We start from the raw sequence: 20,243 nt of genomic DNA on the forward strand, positions 1-20,243 counted from the left end.
GGTCTCACGCTTTTTCCTGAGGACTCCGGCAGAGAAGGGAGCTAGAAATGCATTCTCCCTTTAATAGATAGGAATCTAGGCCTTTCTCTCTCTCTTTACTAAATTCTTATTCTCCTTAATAAATGCTTAAAAGTCTTGGAGACCATTTATTAGATATTTTAGACAGTTTAGCTAGAATTTTAGCCCTTAACACATACATACATACATACATACATACATACATACATACATACATACATACATACATACATACATACAAGAATCCATGGGAACTGGTGAGATCATCAAATGAAGTAGTAGAGAGGAAGAAAAGAAGATGGCCTAAGATAGAACCTTTGTGACCCTAGGCAAGTCATTTAACCTCTCAATGACACAGTTAGCTCTCAAGACTATAAGTTACAGAGAAGATGTTAATGTACACTAGTAGAGGAGTTCCTGACCAGGAGCTCTCTACAGTGATAAAGCTATACATCTGGTGAATGAATGAATGAATGAATGAAGCAATAATTTAATCCCAAGGTGTTCCTGCTTAGCTTTAAATCAATTATTGCCCCTCTTAAATAGAACAAAGCATGGCTTCCAAATTAAGTATTCAATTCAAAATATCTTATGAAGCATTTGATGCACATGAATGACTTCAAATTATATAACTCCCATTAAAAACCACTAAGTAGCTTTTTCCCATGGACTCTTTCCAGTGATAACAGAATGTCATTTAGACTTAAAAGTGCAAAATTCTTAATGTAGAACAAGGAAAAATAGACACTGAAAGCCTGGAGTTTGAATTCAAAAGTAAAATTGAATGACAGAGGAATAGATGAAGGAGATGCTTACCTTGGTCTCCTCTAGGGAAAACATCTTGAGCATAAAGCTAGAAAAATATCAGGGAGAAAGCTGTGATTGAATAGTTAAAAGACTTACTGGCATCCTGAATTCAAGTTCAATGGAAAGAACATGTTTAAAATTAACCACAAGTCTAAATACACTTTCTGAACTATAAAATTGACCCTACTAAATTATACATGGATGACACTGTTAACAGATATTCATTGTGATGCAAAGTGAAGTGAGCAGAACAATTTATACAGTAACAACATTGTAAAGATGAACAACTTTGAAAGATTTCAAAACTCTGCTCAGTGTAATGGTCAACCTCTGTTCCAGAAGATTGATTCCGTGATGAAGCAGGCTACCCTCCTGTGGATGGATAATGAGCTCACAGTGCAGAATGAGATGTATATTTTTGGATATTGCTTGTATATGCATGTTTTTACAAGGGTTTTCCCCCCTGCAACAGGGAAGGGATGTAGGAGGGAAGTAAAATAGGTTTGTTTGCTTGGGTTTTTTTTTGCTATTAAAAAATAAAATTAAACCAAAATAAAGTAGAAAAGAACACATCTTCTCTTTGATGGCCCAACATGGAAACAACAAAGGGCTGTTTTCAAAGACCAATAAAATTGTTAGAACATAAACCAAAAAGAAGAAAGATCAAATTATGGATAAAGAAATAAGGGGGAAATATACTATAATATAGTAAATAAAGAAACTAGAGAATGTTGCAATGAAATGACAATAAAATTAAGCATACAAAAAATATACATTTCTATTAAAAAAAAGCCCTTAGAGGGCTTGAATTGTTTCCTTTCCCTTTTTTTTGGGGGGGGGGGTTTGTATCCCTTACTCCTCATTCAATGCCTTATATATAGTAGGCATTTAATAACTACTTACAAATATACTGGGTTCAAACAAAGGCCTTCTGTTGTGTTATGGAAAAGTTGTCCCATCCCTCTTTTTTCAGAGTTGTTGGTGTATGGCATGTTTGTTTGTTTGTTTGTTTTTGACATAGTGCTAATATTTTTTTCAAAGACTTTTCTATATTTTTGTTTTGAAAGCATTCTAAAAGATTTATTGTTGATATCAGTCAACATGCTATTATTAAATGTCTACAATGTGCTAAGAAGTATACTAATCACTAGGGACACCAAGACAAAAATTAAAGTCCCTGTCCTCAAGAAGGTTACATTCTAAATAGAAAATTGTGTATAGTCATAAATAAATACAAAGAATATTCAAGGTGATTGTGAGGGGAAAGCTTGCTGCATGTGGGAAGTGGTACTGTAATGGAGTTATGAATGAAGCTAGGGATTCTAAGAGGCAGAAGTGAAAAAAGGTATTTGTATTTTATCCTGGAGGCTGTAGGGAACTACAGGAACATCCTAGGCAGGTAAATTCACGGGCATGTGTTTTAGGAATATCACTGCTAGCTTTGTGAAAGATTAAAAAGAAGAGAGACTTAAAGTTGGGAAACCAGTTGATTTATAATGTTAATTATTTCCTGATATTGAACTGTACTTGGGATTTTGGTATAAATTCCACTTAATATTTTTTGTATTTTGGTGTATCCTATTTACAAGTATTTAATTTAGTATTTTTGCTTCAATATTATTCTGAACGAGGCCTAACTTGAGCCGGTCCAGTGGTTTGGGCCATATTGTCTCTTTCTGCTACCTTATCCTTTCCTGATTGGGGAATTGGAAGAATATGACTCATAGAATTAGATAGACTTGAATCTTTCTTTTTGAAAGTAGTTTATATATCAGGAATTATCCTTTAAATGTTTATTAGAATTTACTTATGAATAATTCAGCTCATTGATGGCTCATTCAATTATTCTTTCTTATATTCGTTTATTTTGATCATCTATTCCTTGGCTTATAAATTTGACTATATATATTTTTAGGTATTCATCCTTTTTAAAATGCTCAGTTTTGTTTTCACATCATTATTTGGAATGTTTTTTAATAATTTTCATTATTTCTTTATTTTCCACTGCTATTTCCCCCTTAGATCTCCTTTTTAAAAAATTAACTTAGCCAATAGTTTATCAGTTTTATTGGTCTTTGAAAAAGTTTTGTTTCTTTTTGTGTTGTCATCTTTAATTTTCAGTTCTGTTGCTTTTTAAAATTTTAATGAACTCTTTTGTGATTATTTTGGTTGTACTAATTTGCTGATTTTTTTTTGTTTGCTTTAAAAACTGCAAATACAGCCTATTAAGCTTTCCCAATTTTCTTGTATAAATATTCAGGCAAATAAATTTGCCTCTAAAATTGCTTTAGCTGCATTACATAAATTCTGGTATAATCATTCTTTTCAATATAATTCATATTGTTTCCTTAAATTTCTTTGACCTAGTCATTCTTAAGCAAATTTTTAAATTTATTTTCAGTTTAGTTCTACATTTTGCCATCATATTTCCTTTACCAATTATTATTCTAATTGCTCTATGGTCTATAAAAATAAAATTTCTGCTTTTCTTTATTTATGTTCTGTATGCCCTAGAGTATGATCAGGTTTTGTAAAAATTCCATTTGAATAAAAAGTAAATTTTCTAATCAGCTGAGTTCTTTCCATATATTTATTAAAATCTAATTCTTTCAGAATCTATTTGTTTGTTTGGTTGAGTTTTGGAGGGAGCAGGGCAATGAGGGTTAAGTGACTTGCCCAGGGTCACAGAGCTAGTGTCAAGTGTCTGAGTCTGGATTTGAACTCAGGTCTTTCTGAATCCAGGGCCGGTGCTGCCCCCTGGGGATCTATTTGTTAAGCAGTCTCCTGAACTTGCCCTTTTGAGTTGACCTATTTTCCATCATTCAGGAGGCTCCAACTTGGATAGAGAGGGTCCCCCTTCAGCTGACATAATTTGTACCCAAAGCTGGATTTCCTATGTGCCCTTGAGAAGCAAGACAGGTACCGGCCAGTATGTGCCAACCTGGGAAAATTCTTGTGTAGTGGGTTCCTTTGAACATAAATGGATCTTCCTGTCTTCGTAGTCTAGGGGTTCCCAAAGAAAAAGATTGTGGCTTTTGCTGTAGCCATGCTCCTCCCCTTCCGGAGGGGTTTTGTTCTTTTCCCACCTTTACTACACCTTTCTCCCTCCTGTGCCATGCCCCTTTCAGTGGAAATGTGTGTTTTCTCCTCCTTTTGTTAAATATGCTAACTTCTATAGGGACTGTGAATTCTTTGGGTTCCACATGCATGTTTATTTCTTTCGTCATAAACCTGGTTTTCACAGAAGTCTCATGATGTGATTGTCTGTTGACAAATTCAGTTCTAAAACTTTAAGATTTTATATCTATGGTTCAGCTTATATTTACTGAAAGTGGAATGTTGAGTTCTCCCACCATTAGTGTGTTTGTCTGTTTTGTAATTCAGTAAACTTAAATTTTTTAGTTCCTATACCATTATTAGGTCCTCATAGAGTTGCTTTGATATTGTTTAACTGTCAGTGATTCCTTAATGATTATATAGTTGCCGTGTGCAATTCTTTTAATCCTTTTTAACTTGCAACCTAATTTAACTGAAATAATTTCTCTAACTCCTGATGTTAGTCAGATCCCAACTTTGGTTCTGACAGCCACCCACAATCCTCAGGATCCAAGTTTGAATATCTGTCAACACATTCAAACACTCTGACATACACTCACAGAACCAACTCCCATTTCTAGAGTATTTGACTTAACCCTGTAATTTAAAAAATATTTACACATAAAGGTTAAGGAAAGGCTTCCCACACTTAGAATTTTCCAAAAGTGGAATGGGCTGCCGGGGGGAGATGGTGGTTTTCAGTCACTAGATTTCTTTAAGGAAGTGTTAGTAGGATTACTTGTCTGGCATGTCATGTAGGGGATTTTTAACGGGTGCGAATTATCTGATCCGTTCATAGATGGCTTCTTGGCCCTTCCCACTCTGGGATTTTGTTATTCTGAATCTGAGCATGTGATAAATCCTTAGATCTTGCTAGTTTGGGAAAATAATCTTGAGTGGGTTCCATATTTTTCATGTAACCTACTTATTCTTAGACTGTTTGATTCTGTCACTTTTACTTAAAAAAGTTCCAAAACTTTTCCAGTTTAGTTATCTTTTCATCATGTTTTGTTGCACTTTCTACCCCATTTACCCCATCTACCCCAGTTTAGCTTTACAGTCTGAGACTTTTGTTGCCATTGATTCCCTTCCTTTAGTCACATTTTCCACCACTTTCTCTGCTATTGATTTTTTGCTATCAGTCTGTCTTGCTCTCTTCTTAACAATCACAGTTCTCTCATTACAAAAGACATATTTTTCTTTTAACAATGCCAAATTCTCCTTCATCTCCCTTAAAGTGTGTCTAGCTCAATTTGATGTTTTGTGCTAGGTCCAGCTTCATTTCTTGGGTCGTTGTAGAAATTAATTTTCTCCACACTCTGGTAATTTCTCTTCAAGGTATTTTAATCAGGATTCGTTATTTTGGAATGTAAGTATAGCTATATGCATGGTATTATTCTTGGAGTCAGGGAAGCCTGGGTTTGAATTTGACCATCTTCTCCACGAACCCGCAACTACAAGTGCCCTTATTCCCAAACTACTTTGTATATAAGTACTTTATATATGTTTATATTTGTCCACTTCGCTGTGAGTGTGTGTATGTGCACATCTGTATACAGAGCAAACATATATATTAGCATAAAGTGTATACACATATGGGCTTATTCACTAGAATATAAATTTCTTTCAACTAGGGGTTATTTCATTTTTTGCACTTGCATCTCTAGTACTTAGCACAGTGCCTGGCAAATAGTATGCACCTAATAAATACTTGTTGATTGCTTAATAATAGAAAAAAGGTGGTAGCTAGGTGGCACAATGGATAAAGCACCGGCCCTGGATTCAGGAGGACCTGAGTTCAAATTTGGCCTCAGACACTTGATACTTATTAGCTGTGTGACCCTGGGCAAGTCACTTAACCCTTATTGCCCTGCCCCCCCCACAAATTTATACCCTCTCCCACACAAATCCAATTAGAATAAAATAATATTTTAATAATAGAAAAAAGTCTTATTATTGGGTCAATCCAGTACTTGAAATTTTTCCAGCTTAGAATATCCTGCCAGAGCCAGTACTTCAGTAACATAGTGTTTGAGGGCCCAGCATCACCTCACCACCAAGACAACATAGAAGCCTCATGCCTGTAGATCTTGAATTCAGGAAATGTGGTGAATGAAGCTCTGGCATGAGAGCAGAGAGGTTATAAGATCAACTCCTGAATCCCCACCCAAATACATAGATAACATTCCAAATTAAAAATAAATAGTAGGACAGCTAGGTGGCACAGTGGATAGAGCACTGGCCCTGGAGTCAGGAGGACCTGAATTCAAATGTGGCCTCAGACACTTGACACTTACTAGCTGTGTGACCCTGGGCAAGTCACTTAACCCAGATTGCCTCACCAAAAACAAAACAAACACACACACACACACACACACACACACACACAGAGTAAAGGAGAGCAATCAAAGATCCTCAGAGGAGAAGAAAATGGAAAGGAAATAAGCAAAATAACAATGATAATAGCAGCTGACATATAAAATGCTTTGAGGCATATAAAGCATTTTATTTGTTTTTGTTTTTGTTTGGTTTTTTCAGAGCAGTGGGAGTTAAGTGACTCGCCCAGGGTCACACAGCTAGTAAGTGTCAAATGTCTGAGGTCAGATTTGAACTCAGGTCCTCCTGAATCCAGGGCCAGTGCTTTATCCACTGCACCACCTAGCTGCCCCCCATATAAAGCATTTTAAATAATAGCTAGGTGAAATATAATAATATCAGAAGCATTATTACCCCCATCTTACAAGTGAGGAATCAGAACCTCACAGAGCTTTTGACTCACCCCAAATTGCACGGCCAATAATTGTCAGAAGCCAAGGGATTCTTGGAGGTTGGGAGGTTTGGGGGAAAAGATTGAGTTCATTCAGTTTTCTAAGTGTTGAGTTTGAGGTGTCTGTAGAATGGCAATCCAGTAGGCAGTTGGCCATGTGGAACTGGAGCCAGGAGAAAGAATAGGGATGTATCTCTCTACATAGATAAAGATCTTTCTCAGTCATCCACGTAGAGACCATAATTAAACCCATAGGAGTTGACAAGATCATCAAGAAAGTATAGAGCATGGATCTTTAGACTGGAGTCCATGAATTAAAAAAAATTTTTTTTTTACTTCCTTTGTTATCCTCAATGTTTTGTTATATGCATTTACAAACATTCTGAGGAGGGGCACCAGACTGGGGTGAGTGACACAGAAAAGGTTAGGAACCCCTAGTTGGGGGGGGGGACCTCGGACAAAATCTTGGGGAATACTCAGAGTTAGGGGATATAATATGGATGATAAGCCAGCAAAAGAGATAGCATAAGAGTCAACTAGGAAATACTGTTGTCATCAAAACCCATGGAAGAGATGATATCTGGGAGGAGAGGGCGGCCAACAGTGTCAAATAGAACAGGTTGCAAAAGATTAAAGTACTGTAAGATTTAATAATAATTATTATCATTTATATAATGCTCTAAGGCTTGCAAAACACTTTCCGTATTATTTCATTTGATTGTGAGAAAGGTACTATTATGATCCCTGTTTTACAGATGAAGAAACCAAGGCTGAGAGAGGTAAAATCATTTGTCCAGAATTACACAACTAGTAGTTATTGGAGGCAGGATTTGAACTTCAGTCTTCCTCTCTCCAGTTCTCACATTCTATGCACTGCACTACTTAGCTACTGTAGATTTTTTTGGTTGTTTAAAGATCATTGCTGACTTTTTGAGAACTATGTGAGAAGCAAACCTAGCTAAATTCAGTTTCTTTTTGCAGAATGTTGGCCATTGAGCAATGGAAACCCATGACACAGATAAGAATGTATAATAGTCTTGTAACCTTATCTGCTTTTGACAGTTTTTAGATTGTCTGCAAACATTAATTCAGTATTAGTACTCTAAAAATGAGATACCTGTACAGTGATTCAGTTGATAAACTGAAACACCACCAAAAAAATTCAACCACTTGTATATTGACATTTTTGCTTTGGATAAAACCATTTAAAAAACTGAAGATAAATGGAAGAGAACTCACAGAGTATTCTTGGAGAAGCATATAAAGGCTTGTCAGAGTTAGTTTCACCATATCCTTATAGGAACTAGAAACATAATTTCATGTGATATTTGGCTACTGTCCCTTATGTTGCTCTTTTAAACATAAGCAAATTGAACACCAGAGCGACAATTTCAGCTTATGTGCCCATATCTTTTTGTAGAGGACAGGTACAAAGACTTTATGGGGGAGGGGAGGAATCAAATTTCTCAAAATTATATCAGTTTATACCTTAGTACTTAATGATTTCAAGATGAGGGTGCCAAAGGAGAGAACTGTAAGAAATGTCTGGGGGGAAATGAATACACACCTTAGTTACTGACTTTCCTTTGTAGACTGGAAAACATTAGCAAAATAGCTAATGGTTATATAATCCTTTAAGGTTTACAGAGTGCTTTCCTTATGACACTGGTGGAGTAGGTAACACAAATATTCATCTCTATCTGAGGAAGCAATGGCTCAGATAAAAGAAGTGATTTGTCCATTGTCACACAGGCACTAAACTATAAACTAATAAAACAGGGACTTCGACTTGGATCTTGGGACTTGCAGTACAACTCTCTAGCATGCTATGCTGCTTCTTAGCATAGAGATGCCAGTCAAAGTGATGTGAAAAGATGATAGTATAGTGAGAGTTACAAGCAAAACTGAGACAGTTTTGAAGGAGATTGGAACCTGGTAGATGAAATACTGTGAGGGAAATCGAGGGAGCACACGGTTTGGGGGAGACAAGAGGAAGGAGATAGCTTGGCCCAAAAGTACTAATATGAACCAAGGTGATCAGGTCTAAGGGAGAAACTTTGAAGGCAGATGAAAATTATTGTACTCTAGATAGCCCTAGTGAGTTGAAGATGGAGTACATGATTCAACTAAATTGAAAAGGCATTCATTAAGCACCCAGTTTATGTAAATCACTGTGCCAATTTCTAGGGTAGAGAAGTGGTTTCTGCTGGAGTAGCCTTGCCTTTGAAAATGATCTGTACCTATGACGACATGGAAAATTGAGTAATCAAACTTTATTTTCTTTATTCAAATGTCTCCTAAGATCTTAACGTGCAGCCGAGTCTCTTCTGAGCTCCACTTTACGAATTGCCTATTGAATGCTCCTAACTGCACATCTCAGAGACATCTCGAACTAAACATATCCAGAATATAACATAGTATCTTCTGCCCCAAATCCATCCCTCATTCAAATTTTCCTATTTCTCTCTTTCTGCCTAGGGCACCATTAACTTTCCTAACTCTCAGGTTCACCTCAGTGTTCTCTTTAACCCCTTACCACATGTATCCAATCAGTTGTTATTTCTGCTTCCACTACATACTTTCCATTCATCCTCTTCCTGTTATTCACGTAGCCAGCACCTTAGAATAGGCCCTCTTGTCTAGACTGTTTCCCTACCTTAAACCTCTCCCCACCACAGTCTTCCACATAGGTGCCAAAGTGATTTTTCTGAATGTGGTCACAGTCATGTCATGACCAAATCATTCCCCTTCTCAACTCCTCAGTGCTGACCTATGTTTCCAGCCTCATGATGTACTAATGCTATTGCTACTCTGTAAAGTCTAGCCAAACTGACCTTCCCTGTTCCTCACACATTACGCTCTGTCCTCCATATCTATTCCATATTAGCCATTTCCCATTCCCGGGGTATAGATACTCTTTCACCTTTGCCTTGTTCCCCTTACTTCCTTCCACATTGAACTCAAGCATCTTCTACAGAAAAGCCTTTATGATCCCTCCACTTGTTAGTGTCTTGTTTTCTTAAATGACTTCACATTTATTTTGTATGTAGTTATATAGGTGAATGTTGTCTCCATTGTTAGAATGTAAATTACTTGAGAATACTATCATTGTATTCCCTAGCATTTAGTACATAACAGATGCTTGTTGATTGATTGATCTACTTGTTCTCCTTTAGAGAATCAGTAGAAAATAGAGAGAGTTCATTTTCTGCAGATCAATGTGGTTTATTATTTGTGTTTTCATTTTAGGTATGAAGAAATTGACTTTGAAACTGGAATCCTGGAGTCAAGGAGAGACCCGGTCCCTTTGGAAGATGTTTACCCCATCCATATGATCTTGGACAATAAGGATGGCATACAGGGCTCATGTCAATATTTTGATAAGAGGATAGATGTTACTGATCAGATTAGGACAGAATCTTTGCAGCCTCTTTGTACAGTAGTTGAAGCTTATGAGAGGTAAGCTGTCTATACTGTCTTTGAGTTCTGGGGGGTTTGCTTATTTTTGTTATTTGGAAGTCTTGACAATGTGAATATATTTCCACAGTAAAAAGGTAGATTCTTAAACCAGGTATCTAGTTGGCCAATAATTTACTACTGGCTCGGTTTTTTTTAATAGGTCAATTTATAAAACATTTAGACAGTTTCTCAAATAAAGGTGTCATATCTCAAATATATAGAGAACTTTGTCAAATTTATAAGAATATAAGTCATTCCCCAATTGATAAATGATCAAAGGATATGAACAGGCAAACCTATATATAGTCATAAAAATGCTCTAAATCATTATGGATTAGAGAAATACAAATTCAAACAACTTTGAGATATCATCTCACACCTACCAAATTGACTAAAATGACAGAAGAGGAAAATGCAAATGTTGGAGGGGATGTGGAAAAATTGGGACATTTATACACTGTTGGTGGAACTCATTCAACTGTTTTGGAGAGCAATGTGGAATTATACCCAAAGAGTTATAAACTGTATATACCCTTTGACTCAGCAAGGTGATCAGGGAAAAAGGAAAAGAACCCATATGTTCTAAGACTTTTAAAGCAGTTCTCTTTGTGGGGGGAAAGAAGTGGGGAATGGCTAAACAAGTTGTAAGATATAATTTGATGGAATACGACTGTGCTGTAAGAAATAATAAGCTGGTTGGTTTTAGAAAAACATGGGAAGACTTGCATGAAATAATGAAAAGTGAAGTGAGCAGAACATCGTATACAATAATAGCAATATTGTTCAAAGAATAACTGTGAATAACCAAGTTATTCTGAGTACTATAAGTACTCAAATCAGCAATAAAGGACCTGTGAATGAAGATGCTATCTACCTCCAGAGAAAGAACTGATAAATAGAAATACACATAGTATGGTTTTATATATACTTATGAATCTGCATCAAATGGTCACCTTCGCCAGTGCAGACTGGGAAAAGAGGGAAGGAGACAATTCAAAACTTAAAATGTAACCAAAAAACAAAGAAAAAAATTGTTTTTAATTTAGCAAATATTTATTAAGTACTTTGTACAAGGTATCATCCTAGGCGTGTGAAATACAGAAGCAAAAATGAAACAGCCCCAGGAGGGTGAAAAGGGAGAACAGTGTATCCACAAAGAAGAGAATACAGCATGTCCAGATAAATAAATCCAAATTAATTTGAAAATGGAAAGAGCACTAACAACTAGGAGTATCAAGAAAGACTGTCCCCCCTGCCTTTTTCTTATTATGAACTAGAAAATAATGGACATATTTCCATATAAGAGAAAGTAGGAATTATATTCCATATAGTTTATCCATTAACAATAATCTGTCTGTGTATATATTAGATGTGTGTGTATGTGTGTGTACATATATATATACACACACAGACACACAAACATTACATACACACATGTGTGTATGTGTGCATAAAAAAATTTTTTAACAGGACAAAACCTACCTTATCCTGCTTATCAAAGCTCCTTCAAAACTTCTGCTTTCTTCCTTGTTTTTTTTTCCCCAGTATAAATGTTTCATTAATATTGTTTTCTTTTCTTGTATCATGCTAATTATATAAATAATTCTCCTGGTTCTGCTCATTTCTTTTTTTTTTTTTTTTTGGTGGGGCAGCGAGGGTTAAGTGACTTGCCCGGGTCACACAGCTAGTAAGTGTCAAGTGTTTGAGGCTGGATTTGAACTCAGGTCCTCCTGAATCCAGGGCTGGTGCTTTATCCACTGTGCTACCTAGCTGCCCCTCCTTATTTCTGTTAATTGCGTTGTGGTCAGTAATGGATGTACTCTTCATGTTTGTATATTATTCTCTAAAAACCCATTTATATAAATTAATATGTTCTGGAGGCGGAGCCAAGATGGTGGAGGAAAGACATTAAGCCCACAGGGCTCCTGATACAATCACCCCAAAAATGGCAATAAAAGAACCCTTGGGGCAGAAGAACACACAAAAATACAGGCTGATAGTTTTCTCCAGCTGTAGATAGATTTCAGGGGCTGTGCTGGACCATGAATAAAGCCTAACCCCACAATTGGGCCAACACACCAGACACCCGCCAGAGGAATTTGCCCCAGTGCCTCTGAATCGGCTGCAGCACCAGCGTCTTCTGGAACCAAGCGCGCTGTTGGACTGAACGTCTGGCCCAGGGTGGTAAGTGCAAGGGTACCAGTGGACTGGGGAGAAGGATTCGACTGTCCCACCCCAGCAGGCAACCAGGAAGAAATCCTGAGCGGCAGGAGACGCAGGTGGGGGAGGGGGAGCAGGGGAGCAGTTTCATCAGAAGCTGAGAACCACACCACAGAAAGCTTTGCTGGTTGGTTGCTTAGTACGTGGGCCTGAGGTTATCTCCAGGCCTGAGGTTATCTCCGGACCTGAGAACAGGCCAGGTGAGATTAAAATCTGCCCCCACCCCCCTCAATGCAAAACACCTGGAACCCTCTGAAGCTGAGAACAGGAGTGGAGCCGAGAAGCAGCCCCACCCCCCAGTGGAGAGTCTAAAATCAAATGAAAATGAGGCCAGGCAGGCTGAGAAGAAGTCCAGCCATCCCCTGGGCCATGCTGTAGCTTACACATTGTGTCCTGGAAGCAGTGCCACACTTTAAGAAGGAGTTAAAAGGCAAGAAATAGTAAGCCAGGATGGGTAGGCAGATAAAGCAGAAGACCGTCGAAAACTTCTTTGGAGGTAAGGTAGACCACAATACAACCTCAGAAGAAGAAGATAATAACAGGGTCAAAGCTCCAACATCCAAAACTTCCAAGAAAAATATGAACTGGCCTCAGGCTATAGAAGCTCTCAAAAGGGACTTTGAAGAGAAAGTAGGAGAAATAGTAAGAAGATGTAGAGAAAAAGAGGGAAGAATGGAAAGGGAAATGAGAGCGATGCAGGAGAGTCATGAGAAAAAAGTCAACAGTTTGAAAAGCCAAATGGAAAAGGAGATTAAAAAACTGATGAAAATAACTGCCTAAGAATTAGGATTGAACAAATGAAAGCTAGTAACCTTATGAGAAACCAAGACACAGTAAAGCAAATCCAATTGAATGAAAAAATAGAGGACAATGTGAAATATCTCCTTGGAAAAACAGATGACCTAGAAAATAAATCTAGGAGAGATAATTTGAAAATCATTGGACTACCTGAAAACCATGAACAAAACAAAAGCTTAGACACCATCCTCCAAGAGATTGTGAGGGAAAATTGCCCTGATATTCTAGAAGCAGAAGCTAAAATAGAAATTGAAAGAATCCACCGATCACCTCCTGAAAGAGATCCCACAAGGAAAACCTCCAGGAATATTATAGCCAAATTCCAGAACTCCCAGGTGAAGGAGAAAATACTGCAAGCAGCTAGAAAAAAGGAATTCAAATACTGTGGAGCTCCAATAAGGATAAAGCAAGATCTAGCAACTTCTACATTAAAGGACCAGAGGTCATGGAATATGATATTCCAGAGGGCAAAGGAACCGGGACTTCAGCCAAAAAATCACATACCTAGCAAAACTGAGTCTTATCTTTCAGAGGCAAAAATGGGATTTCAGTGAGAAAGAGGTCTTTCAAGAATTTGTGATGAAAAGACCTGAACTGAATAGAAAATTTGACTTTCAAATACAAGACCCTGGAGAAGCATAAAAAGGTAAACTGGAAAAAGACTTCATGAGGGATATTAAAAGATCAAACCATTTACATTTCTACATGGGAAGATAATACTTTGAAATCATAAGAACTATCTCAGTAAGAAATTCACAGAAGGCAGGGCTGAACTGAATATGAAGGGATGATATCTGTAAAGCATTTATGTTTTGTTCTTTGTAGGGCAGACAGGGTGGGGTGTCTTATGTCTGGGACTGGATTTGGGCTTGGGGCCTCCTGGGTCCAGGGCTGGTGCTTTGTCCACTGTGCCACCTAACTAATCTATGATGACATCATTAAAATAGGGTTGAGGTATAGGAGGAATAAACTAGGGGAGGGAGAAGGGGAGAGATGGACTGGGGAGAGGTAGATCACATGAAGGAAACAAGAAAAAAGCTTATGGAGGAGAGTAGAAGGAGGGGGAAGGAGTTGGGGAGTGAGTGAACCTTAATATCATTAGAATTAGCTCAAAGAAGGACTAACATACATACTGGAGTAGGTATAGTAATATATTTTTGCCCTGAGACAGGGGGGCGGGGGGGAGGGCAGGGGGGGAGAAGGGAAGGAGGAAAGGGCAGATTGGGGGAGAGAGCAGTAAAAAGCAAAACACTTTCAAGGAAGATGAAGATGTTCTGCATTACTGCAGCAGTGTGACATATTAAATTGCTTGATCTCATAGGGAGGGTTGAGGAGGGAGGGAGGAAGAAAAATTTAGAACACAGAATTAGCTCAGGGACACTGATCTCCTTGGAGTGGGCTCATGGAGGTAATAGCTTTCATACCCAATTGGGAGGAGCAATCTATTTAACCCTGCAGGAAAATAGAAGGGGAAGAGGATAAGGAAGGAAGGGTGAAAAAAGGGAGTGCAGATCGAGGGAGAGGATAGTCAGAAGTAAAACAATTCTGAGGAGGAATAGGTAAAAAGAAGAGAGAGTAAATGTCATGGGAAGGGAGTGAGATGGAGGGAAATAGTTACGGTGATTGATTATAATGGCAAAATGTATGGTACCTACTTTGCTGGGCTTTTATGAAGAAAATTCTCTGTCAAGCTTAAGGTACTATATACAGGTTATGATGAACAGGATACTATCAGAAAAACCTGGAAAGACCTACATGAACTGAAGCAGAGTGAAATGTACTGTATACAAAATAACAGCAATAGTGGGGGATGGGGGCAGCTAGATGGCGCAGTGGTTAAAGCACCGGCCCTGGATTCAGGAGTACCTGAGTTCAAATCCGGCCTCAGACACTTGACACTTACTAGCTGTGTGACCATGGGCAAGTCACTTAACCCCCATTGCCTAAAAAAAAAAAAATAGTGGGGGATGATCTGCTGGGAAGCATGTGGTTATTTTCAGCAAGGCAATGATCCAATATAACCCCGAAAGACTTATGAAGATTGCAGCCCATCTGCAGAGAAAGAACTGATAGTATCTGAAAACAGATGGAAACACATTAAAAATTTTTTTTTTTCCTCTTTGACAATTCCTTAATCTGAAGTTTTGGGTTTTTTTACTGTTTTCTCTCACAACTAGCTAATATGGGAATTTTTCCATGACTACTCATGTATAACTTATTTTGAATTGCTTGAGTTGGGGGGGGGGGCGAATGGAGGGGGGGAAGAGAAGTTGGAACACAAAGTATTTTTAAAATTGATGTTAAAATTTTGTTTTTACATATATTTTGGAAAATAAAATTCTATTAAAAAAAGAAAAAGCCTTGGATATCAATGAATAGATTCACTGAAAAGACTCTGGAAAACTTCAGTAGTAGATATGACAGCAGAGATTAAATCTATGTCATGCAATTATTCCCCCCCCCCAAAATTAATATGTTCCTTCTTTTCCTCCTTCCTCATTTCTTCCCTTGTATGTTCCTCCTTCCCTCTCTTTCTCTCCTTAAAAATCAACAAAACAGAGCATAATCATGTCTAGGCCCTATGTTTGTCTTTTTTATCTGACTCTGTGACCCTTGAAGATATTAGGATCCTGCAGACTAGAAAGGGAGGAAATGAGGGAGTAAGCATTTATGTAGAGCCTGTTGTGTGCCCTGCACTGTACTAAGTGCTTTACAAATAGTAGTTCATTTGATCCTCAGTGCAACCCTGGAAAGTAGGTGCTGTTATTATCCCCATTTTACAGTTGAAGAAACTGAGGCTTAAGTGACTTACTTGCCCAAGGTCACACAACTAATGTGTTTAGGTGGCATTTGAATTCAGGTCTTCCTGACTCCAGGCCCAACACTCAATCCATTGCACCTCCGTCTTCCTCAAAAAGAGATGAATCACTTGTCTCTTACCTTGATTTTTAGTTTCTACTTTGATGTTTATATTTTGCTTTTCTAGTTTTTTTAAAGTGTGTGTTCATTTCATTGATCTGTCTTTCTCTTTGGCTGCTAAAAGCATTTAGAGGTATAAATTTTCCCCTAGAGACTGCTTTAGTTGTATTACTTAATGGAATGGAATGGAAGGTAAGCACTTCATCATCATTCAGCGCCTTCCAAGTATATATTTCTCTTGTTTTCTGGGTTCACATTCAGAGTTTCTACTCAACTCTAGTCTTTTCATCAGGAATTCTTGAATATCTGGTTTTTGGACAGCTATTTTGTGATTAAGTTTTTCCACCTTTGATTTTAAGCTGTTCCCATTAATTTCTTTCCTCTTGAACTTCCACTTCATTTTTAATTTGTTTTTCCATTTCTTCCTTCATTTCTTCCAGCAACTCCTATGGTCTTTGTGGCCAAGCTTTTTTTTTTTTTAATTTAATGAGACTTTTCTCATGGTTGTTATTCTCCTGTCTTAGGGTTTACCTCTTGCTCTTCTCTTATCCCATAGTATTTCCTTACTGTGCTTGGTATCTTCTTCTGGTTACTTATAGTTTTAGCCTCATTTCTTGGTTTGGGATTTTTTTTTGTTCTAGCAAGATTCCCTCAGCACACTTGAATGAGTTAGAGAATTCTTGTTTGGTCCAGTTTCCTCTGATATGTTGATGCCACTACTGCTGCTTATGCCCATGTGGACTCTGTCTTAGTGTCCTGATGGTCTATTTCATGTGTAGGCCTTCAGTAGTTTCTTTCAGCCTTGCATAATTCTAATTCGGGAGTTGGTTCCTTCCTCTGCTTATAGTTCTGATATCCATAGTGGAATGTTAGAGATCACAGGCTTCCTGAATGATCTGCCCGCCCCTCCATAGTGGCCAGGTACTGAGCTGTCCCTTGTCTCCTGCGGTTGCTCTCAGTGACTGAAGGAGTACCTGGCTAAACCCTGCCTCTGTGTGTGTTGATCTCTGCCCCCATTTCTCTTCTGACAGGCCAGGATTTAGATTCAGGTGTTTGATTGTAGGAGTTTACACTGGCTTGCCTCACTCCTGTTCAGAGCCCTGATTAGCTTCAGATTTGTTTGCAAGAGTCTGGTATGGCTTCCAACAGGGTTGACCTTGGTTTTCCTGGCTATAACCTCTCTCCCTTTCTCTTCTACTGACCTAGTGCTGGAGTATGTTTTCATAAAGCCATCTTTTTGTGTAGTTCTTTATTAAATGGAAGAAATTATTCAGTCTTTTCAGATCTCTTTATTAATTGGACCGTTTTCATACATTTGTGGGATTTTTTTGTGGGAAAACTGGGCTTTTCTGCAATTTTCATGATGTCATCTTAACTGGAAGTCCCAAGAAAGATTTTTAGTCAGTTAAGTCAACAAGAAATTTTTAGTCAAGCTTTATATTTATTAGCTTTCTCCCCCCCCAAAAAATAGCTTCTGGTTTTATTTATCCATTCAGTATTACTGTTTTTTCTTTTTTTAACTCTGTTTATCTCTTCATTGATTTTTAGTTTCTACTTTGATGTTTATTTTATTTTTTGCTTTTCTAGTTTTTTTAAAGTGTGTGTTCATTTCATTGATCTGTCTTTCTCTTTGGTTGCTAAAAGCATTTAGAGGTATAAATTTTCCCCTAGAGACTGCTTTAGTTGTATTACTTAAATTTTGGTATGTGGTTTCATTGTTGTCATTTTCTTTGATAATATTTTCTACTATATTTATATGATTTGTTCTTTGACCTGCTAGATCTTTAAGATTATGTAATTTAGTCTTCAGTTAATTTTTCATTCTTCTATCAAAAGTCCTTTTATTAAACATATTTTATTACATAATTGTCAATTAAGGATGGTTTGTATTTGTGTTTCTGATTTTGGGAAGTTTTTATGCCCCAATGTGTGGTAGAAGAGAACTCCTTGCTTCAACAAGCATTTTTTAGGTACCTATAAGGTACCAGGCACTGGGAATACAAAGACAAAAGTAAAACAGCCCTTACCTTCGATGAGCTTCCATTCTTTCATGAGAAATAACACATACTATAAGCAGAGACAAAATAGATACAAGGCATATTTAGGGAAGCAGGAGAGGCACTAGCTCTGGAGAGGTCCCAGCCTCACATTAGAGCTGGTACCTCAGCTGAACTTTGAAGGACGTTAAGAATTCTACAAGATGGAAATGAAGAAGGTGTACATGCCAAGCTTGAAATATGCAAAGGCACAGAGATAAGAAGTGGAATATTACATTTGGGGAATAGATAATAGTTCATTATTTATGTGCCTGAATCATAGAGTATCTGAAGAAGAGTGATATGAGATAAGTCTGGGAGATTATAGATTGTAGAAGGCTTTAAATGGCAGGCCAAAGTAAGAGCCATTGAGGATTTTTTTTTTAGCAGGGGGGTGTCATGTTTAGATATAAGTTTTAAAAAGTTCTTTTAGGGGGCAGCTAGGTGGCACAGTGAATAAAACACTGGCCCTGGATTCAGGAAGACCTGAGTTCAAATCCGGCCTCAGACACTTGACACTTACTAGCTATGTGACCCTGGGCAAGTCACTTAACCCTCATTGCCCTGCAAAATTAAAAAAAAAAAAAAGTTATTTTGGCATCTGTAGAAGGCTAGAGGGGATAGACTATTATAATAAAAATCAGTAAGGAAGGGGTTCAGAAGGCATAATAGAAGGGGAGGACAGGGGCAGCTAGGTGGCACAGTAGATAGAGCACCAGCCCTGAAGTCAGGAGGACCTGAGTTCAAATGCAGCCTCAGACACTTGACACTAGCTATGTGACCCTGGGCAAGTCACTTAACCCTCATTGCCCTGCAAAATTTAAAAAAAAAAGTTATTTTGGCATCTGTAGAAGGCTAGAGGGGATAGACTATAATAATAAAAATCAGTAAGGCAGGGGTTCAGAGGGCACAATAGAAGGGGAGGACAAAGAAAGATAGGGACTGGGGAACAAGAAGATTTGGATGGGTGTAAATGAGACAGCAGGAAATAGGAGTGTGGAAAAGCAGTCTTTACTGTGCCACAGCCTGTTACTGGGGATTATGAAATGGGAATTTGCCAAACATAGGATAGTGAAAGTACCCATTGCCTGAGGCTGCCACCTTGCCTGGTGTGATGAACAACATCTGTATCAGGGGAAAGGCATCAGCCTGACCTCTTTCTGTATACCATGAGGCAAATGATAATAGCAACAGGGAGAATGAGTCCAGGTCAGAAAATACCTGGTGATCAGAACACCAAGGCCTGGGCTGCAGTCATACCCAATGCCAGTTTCTTTGCCTTATCCCAGAAATGACACATACCCAGAATATAGCCCAAATGTGCAGCATATGTTTAGCCTTTGATCTGGTCCGGTGTTTGTTTTAGAGGTTTTTGTTGTTTTTGTTGGGGTTTTTTTGGTGAGGCAATTGGGGTTAAGTGACTTGCCCAGGGTCACACAGCTAGTAAGTATCAAGTGTCTGAGGTCATATTTGAACTCAGGTCCTCCTGACCAGGGCTGGTGCTCTATCCACTGCACCACCAAGCTGCCCTGATCTGGTGTTTGTGACCCAGGTCCTAGGTGAGGTGTTAGACGTGAGAAGACTCAGGGGCAGCTAGGTGGCGCAGTGGATAAAGCACTGGCCCTGAATTCAGGAGGACCTGAGTTCAAATCTGACCTCAGACACTTGACACTTACTAGCTGTGTTACTCTGGGCAAGTCATTTAACCCTCATTGCAGTGCAAAAAACAAAAAAGAAAAAGAAAAGAAATGAGACGACTCACTGGGTGCTTCAGGGTTATGGAGGCCTGAGGCCACTTCTTTTTTTAATTTTTTCATCTCCTCTGATTTCTTTTGTTTTTACCACCTTCATTTCTTTCTTATTTCCCCTCTCCCAGAGAGCCATTCCTTGTTTAAAAAATAAAATAAAAAAGGAAAAAAAATGGAGGGTATGGGGTAGCTGTTCAGTAGAATTAACTAACATATTAACTGAATCTAACAATCTATATAAAATTCCACACCCATAATTTTTCACCTTTACCAGAGATAGAGACAGAGAGAGATGCATTTTGCCAACTATTCTCTGTATTCTTTGGGGCCAAGCTTGGTTATTATACTTATACATCATTCCATTATTTTGTTCTT

At 38.0% G+C, this 20,243-nt stretch overlaps 1 protein-coding gene across 1 annotated transcript in view; it reads left to right on the forward strand.

Moving 5' to 3' along the window:
• GTF3C1 (general transcription factor IIIC subunit 1) overlaps nucleotides 1-20,243 on the forward strand; it is a 125,207-nt gene that overhangs the window by 9,395 nt on the left and 95,569 nt on the right. Inside the window, exon 2 of the mRNA XM_043976649.1 lies at nucleotides 9,938-10,147. Coding sequence (XP_043832584.1) covers nucleotides 9,938-10,147 — 210 coding nt within the window. The remainder of the gene's footprint in view (nucleotides 1-9,937; nucleotides 10,148-20,243) is intronic.

This window comes from Dromiciops gliroides, chromosome 1 (assembly GCF_019393635.1).
Source record: "Dromiciops gliroides isolate mDroGli1 chromosome 1, mDroGli1.pri, whole genome shotgun sequence".
Taxonomy (NCBI): domain Eukaryota; kingdom Metazoa; phylum Chordata; class Mammalia; order Microbiotheria; family Microbiotheriidae; genus Dromiciops; species Dromiciops gliroides.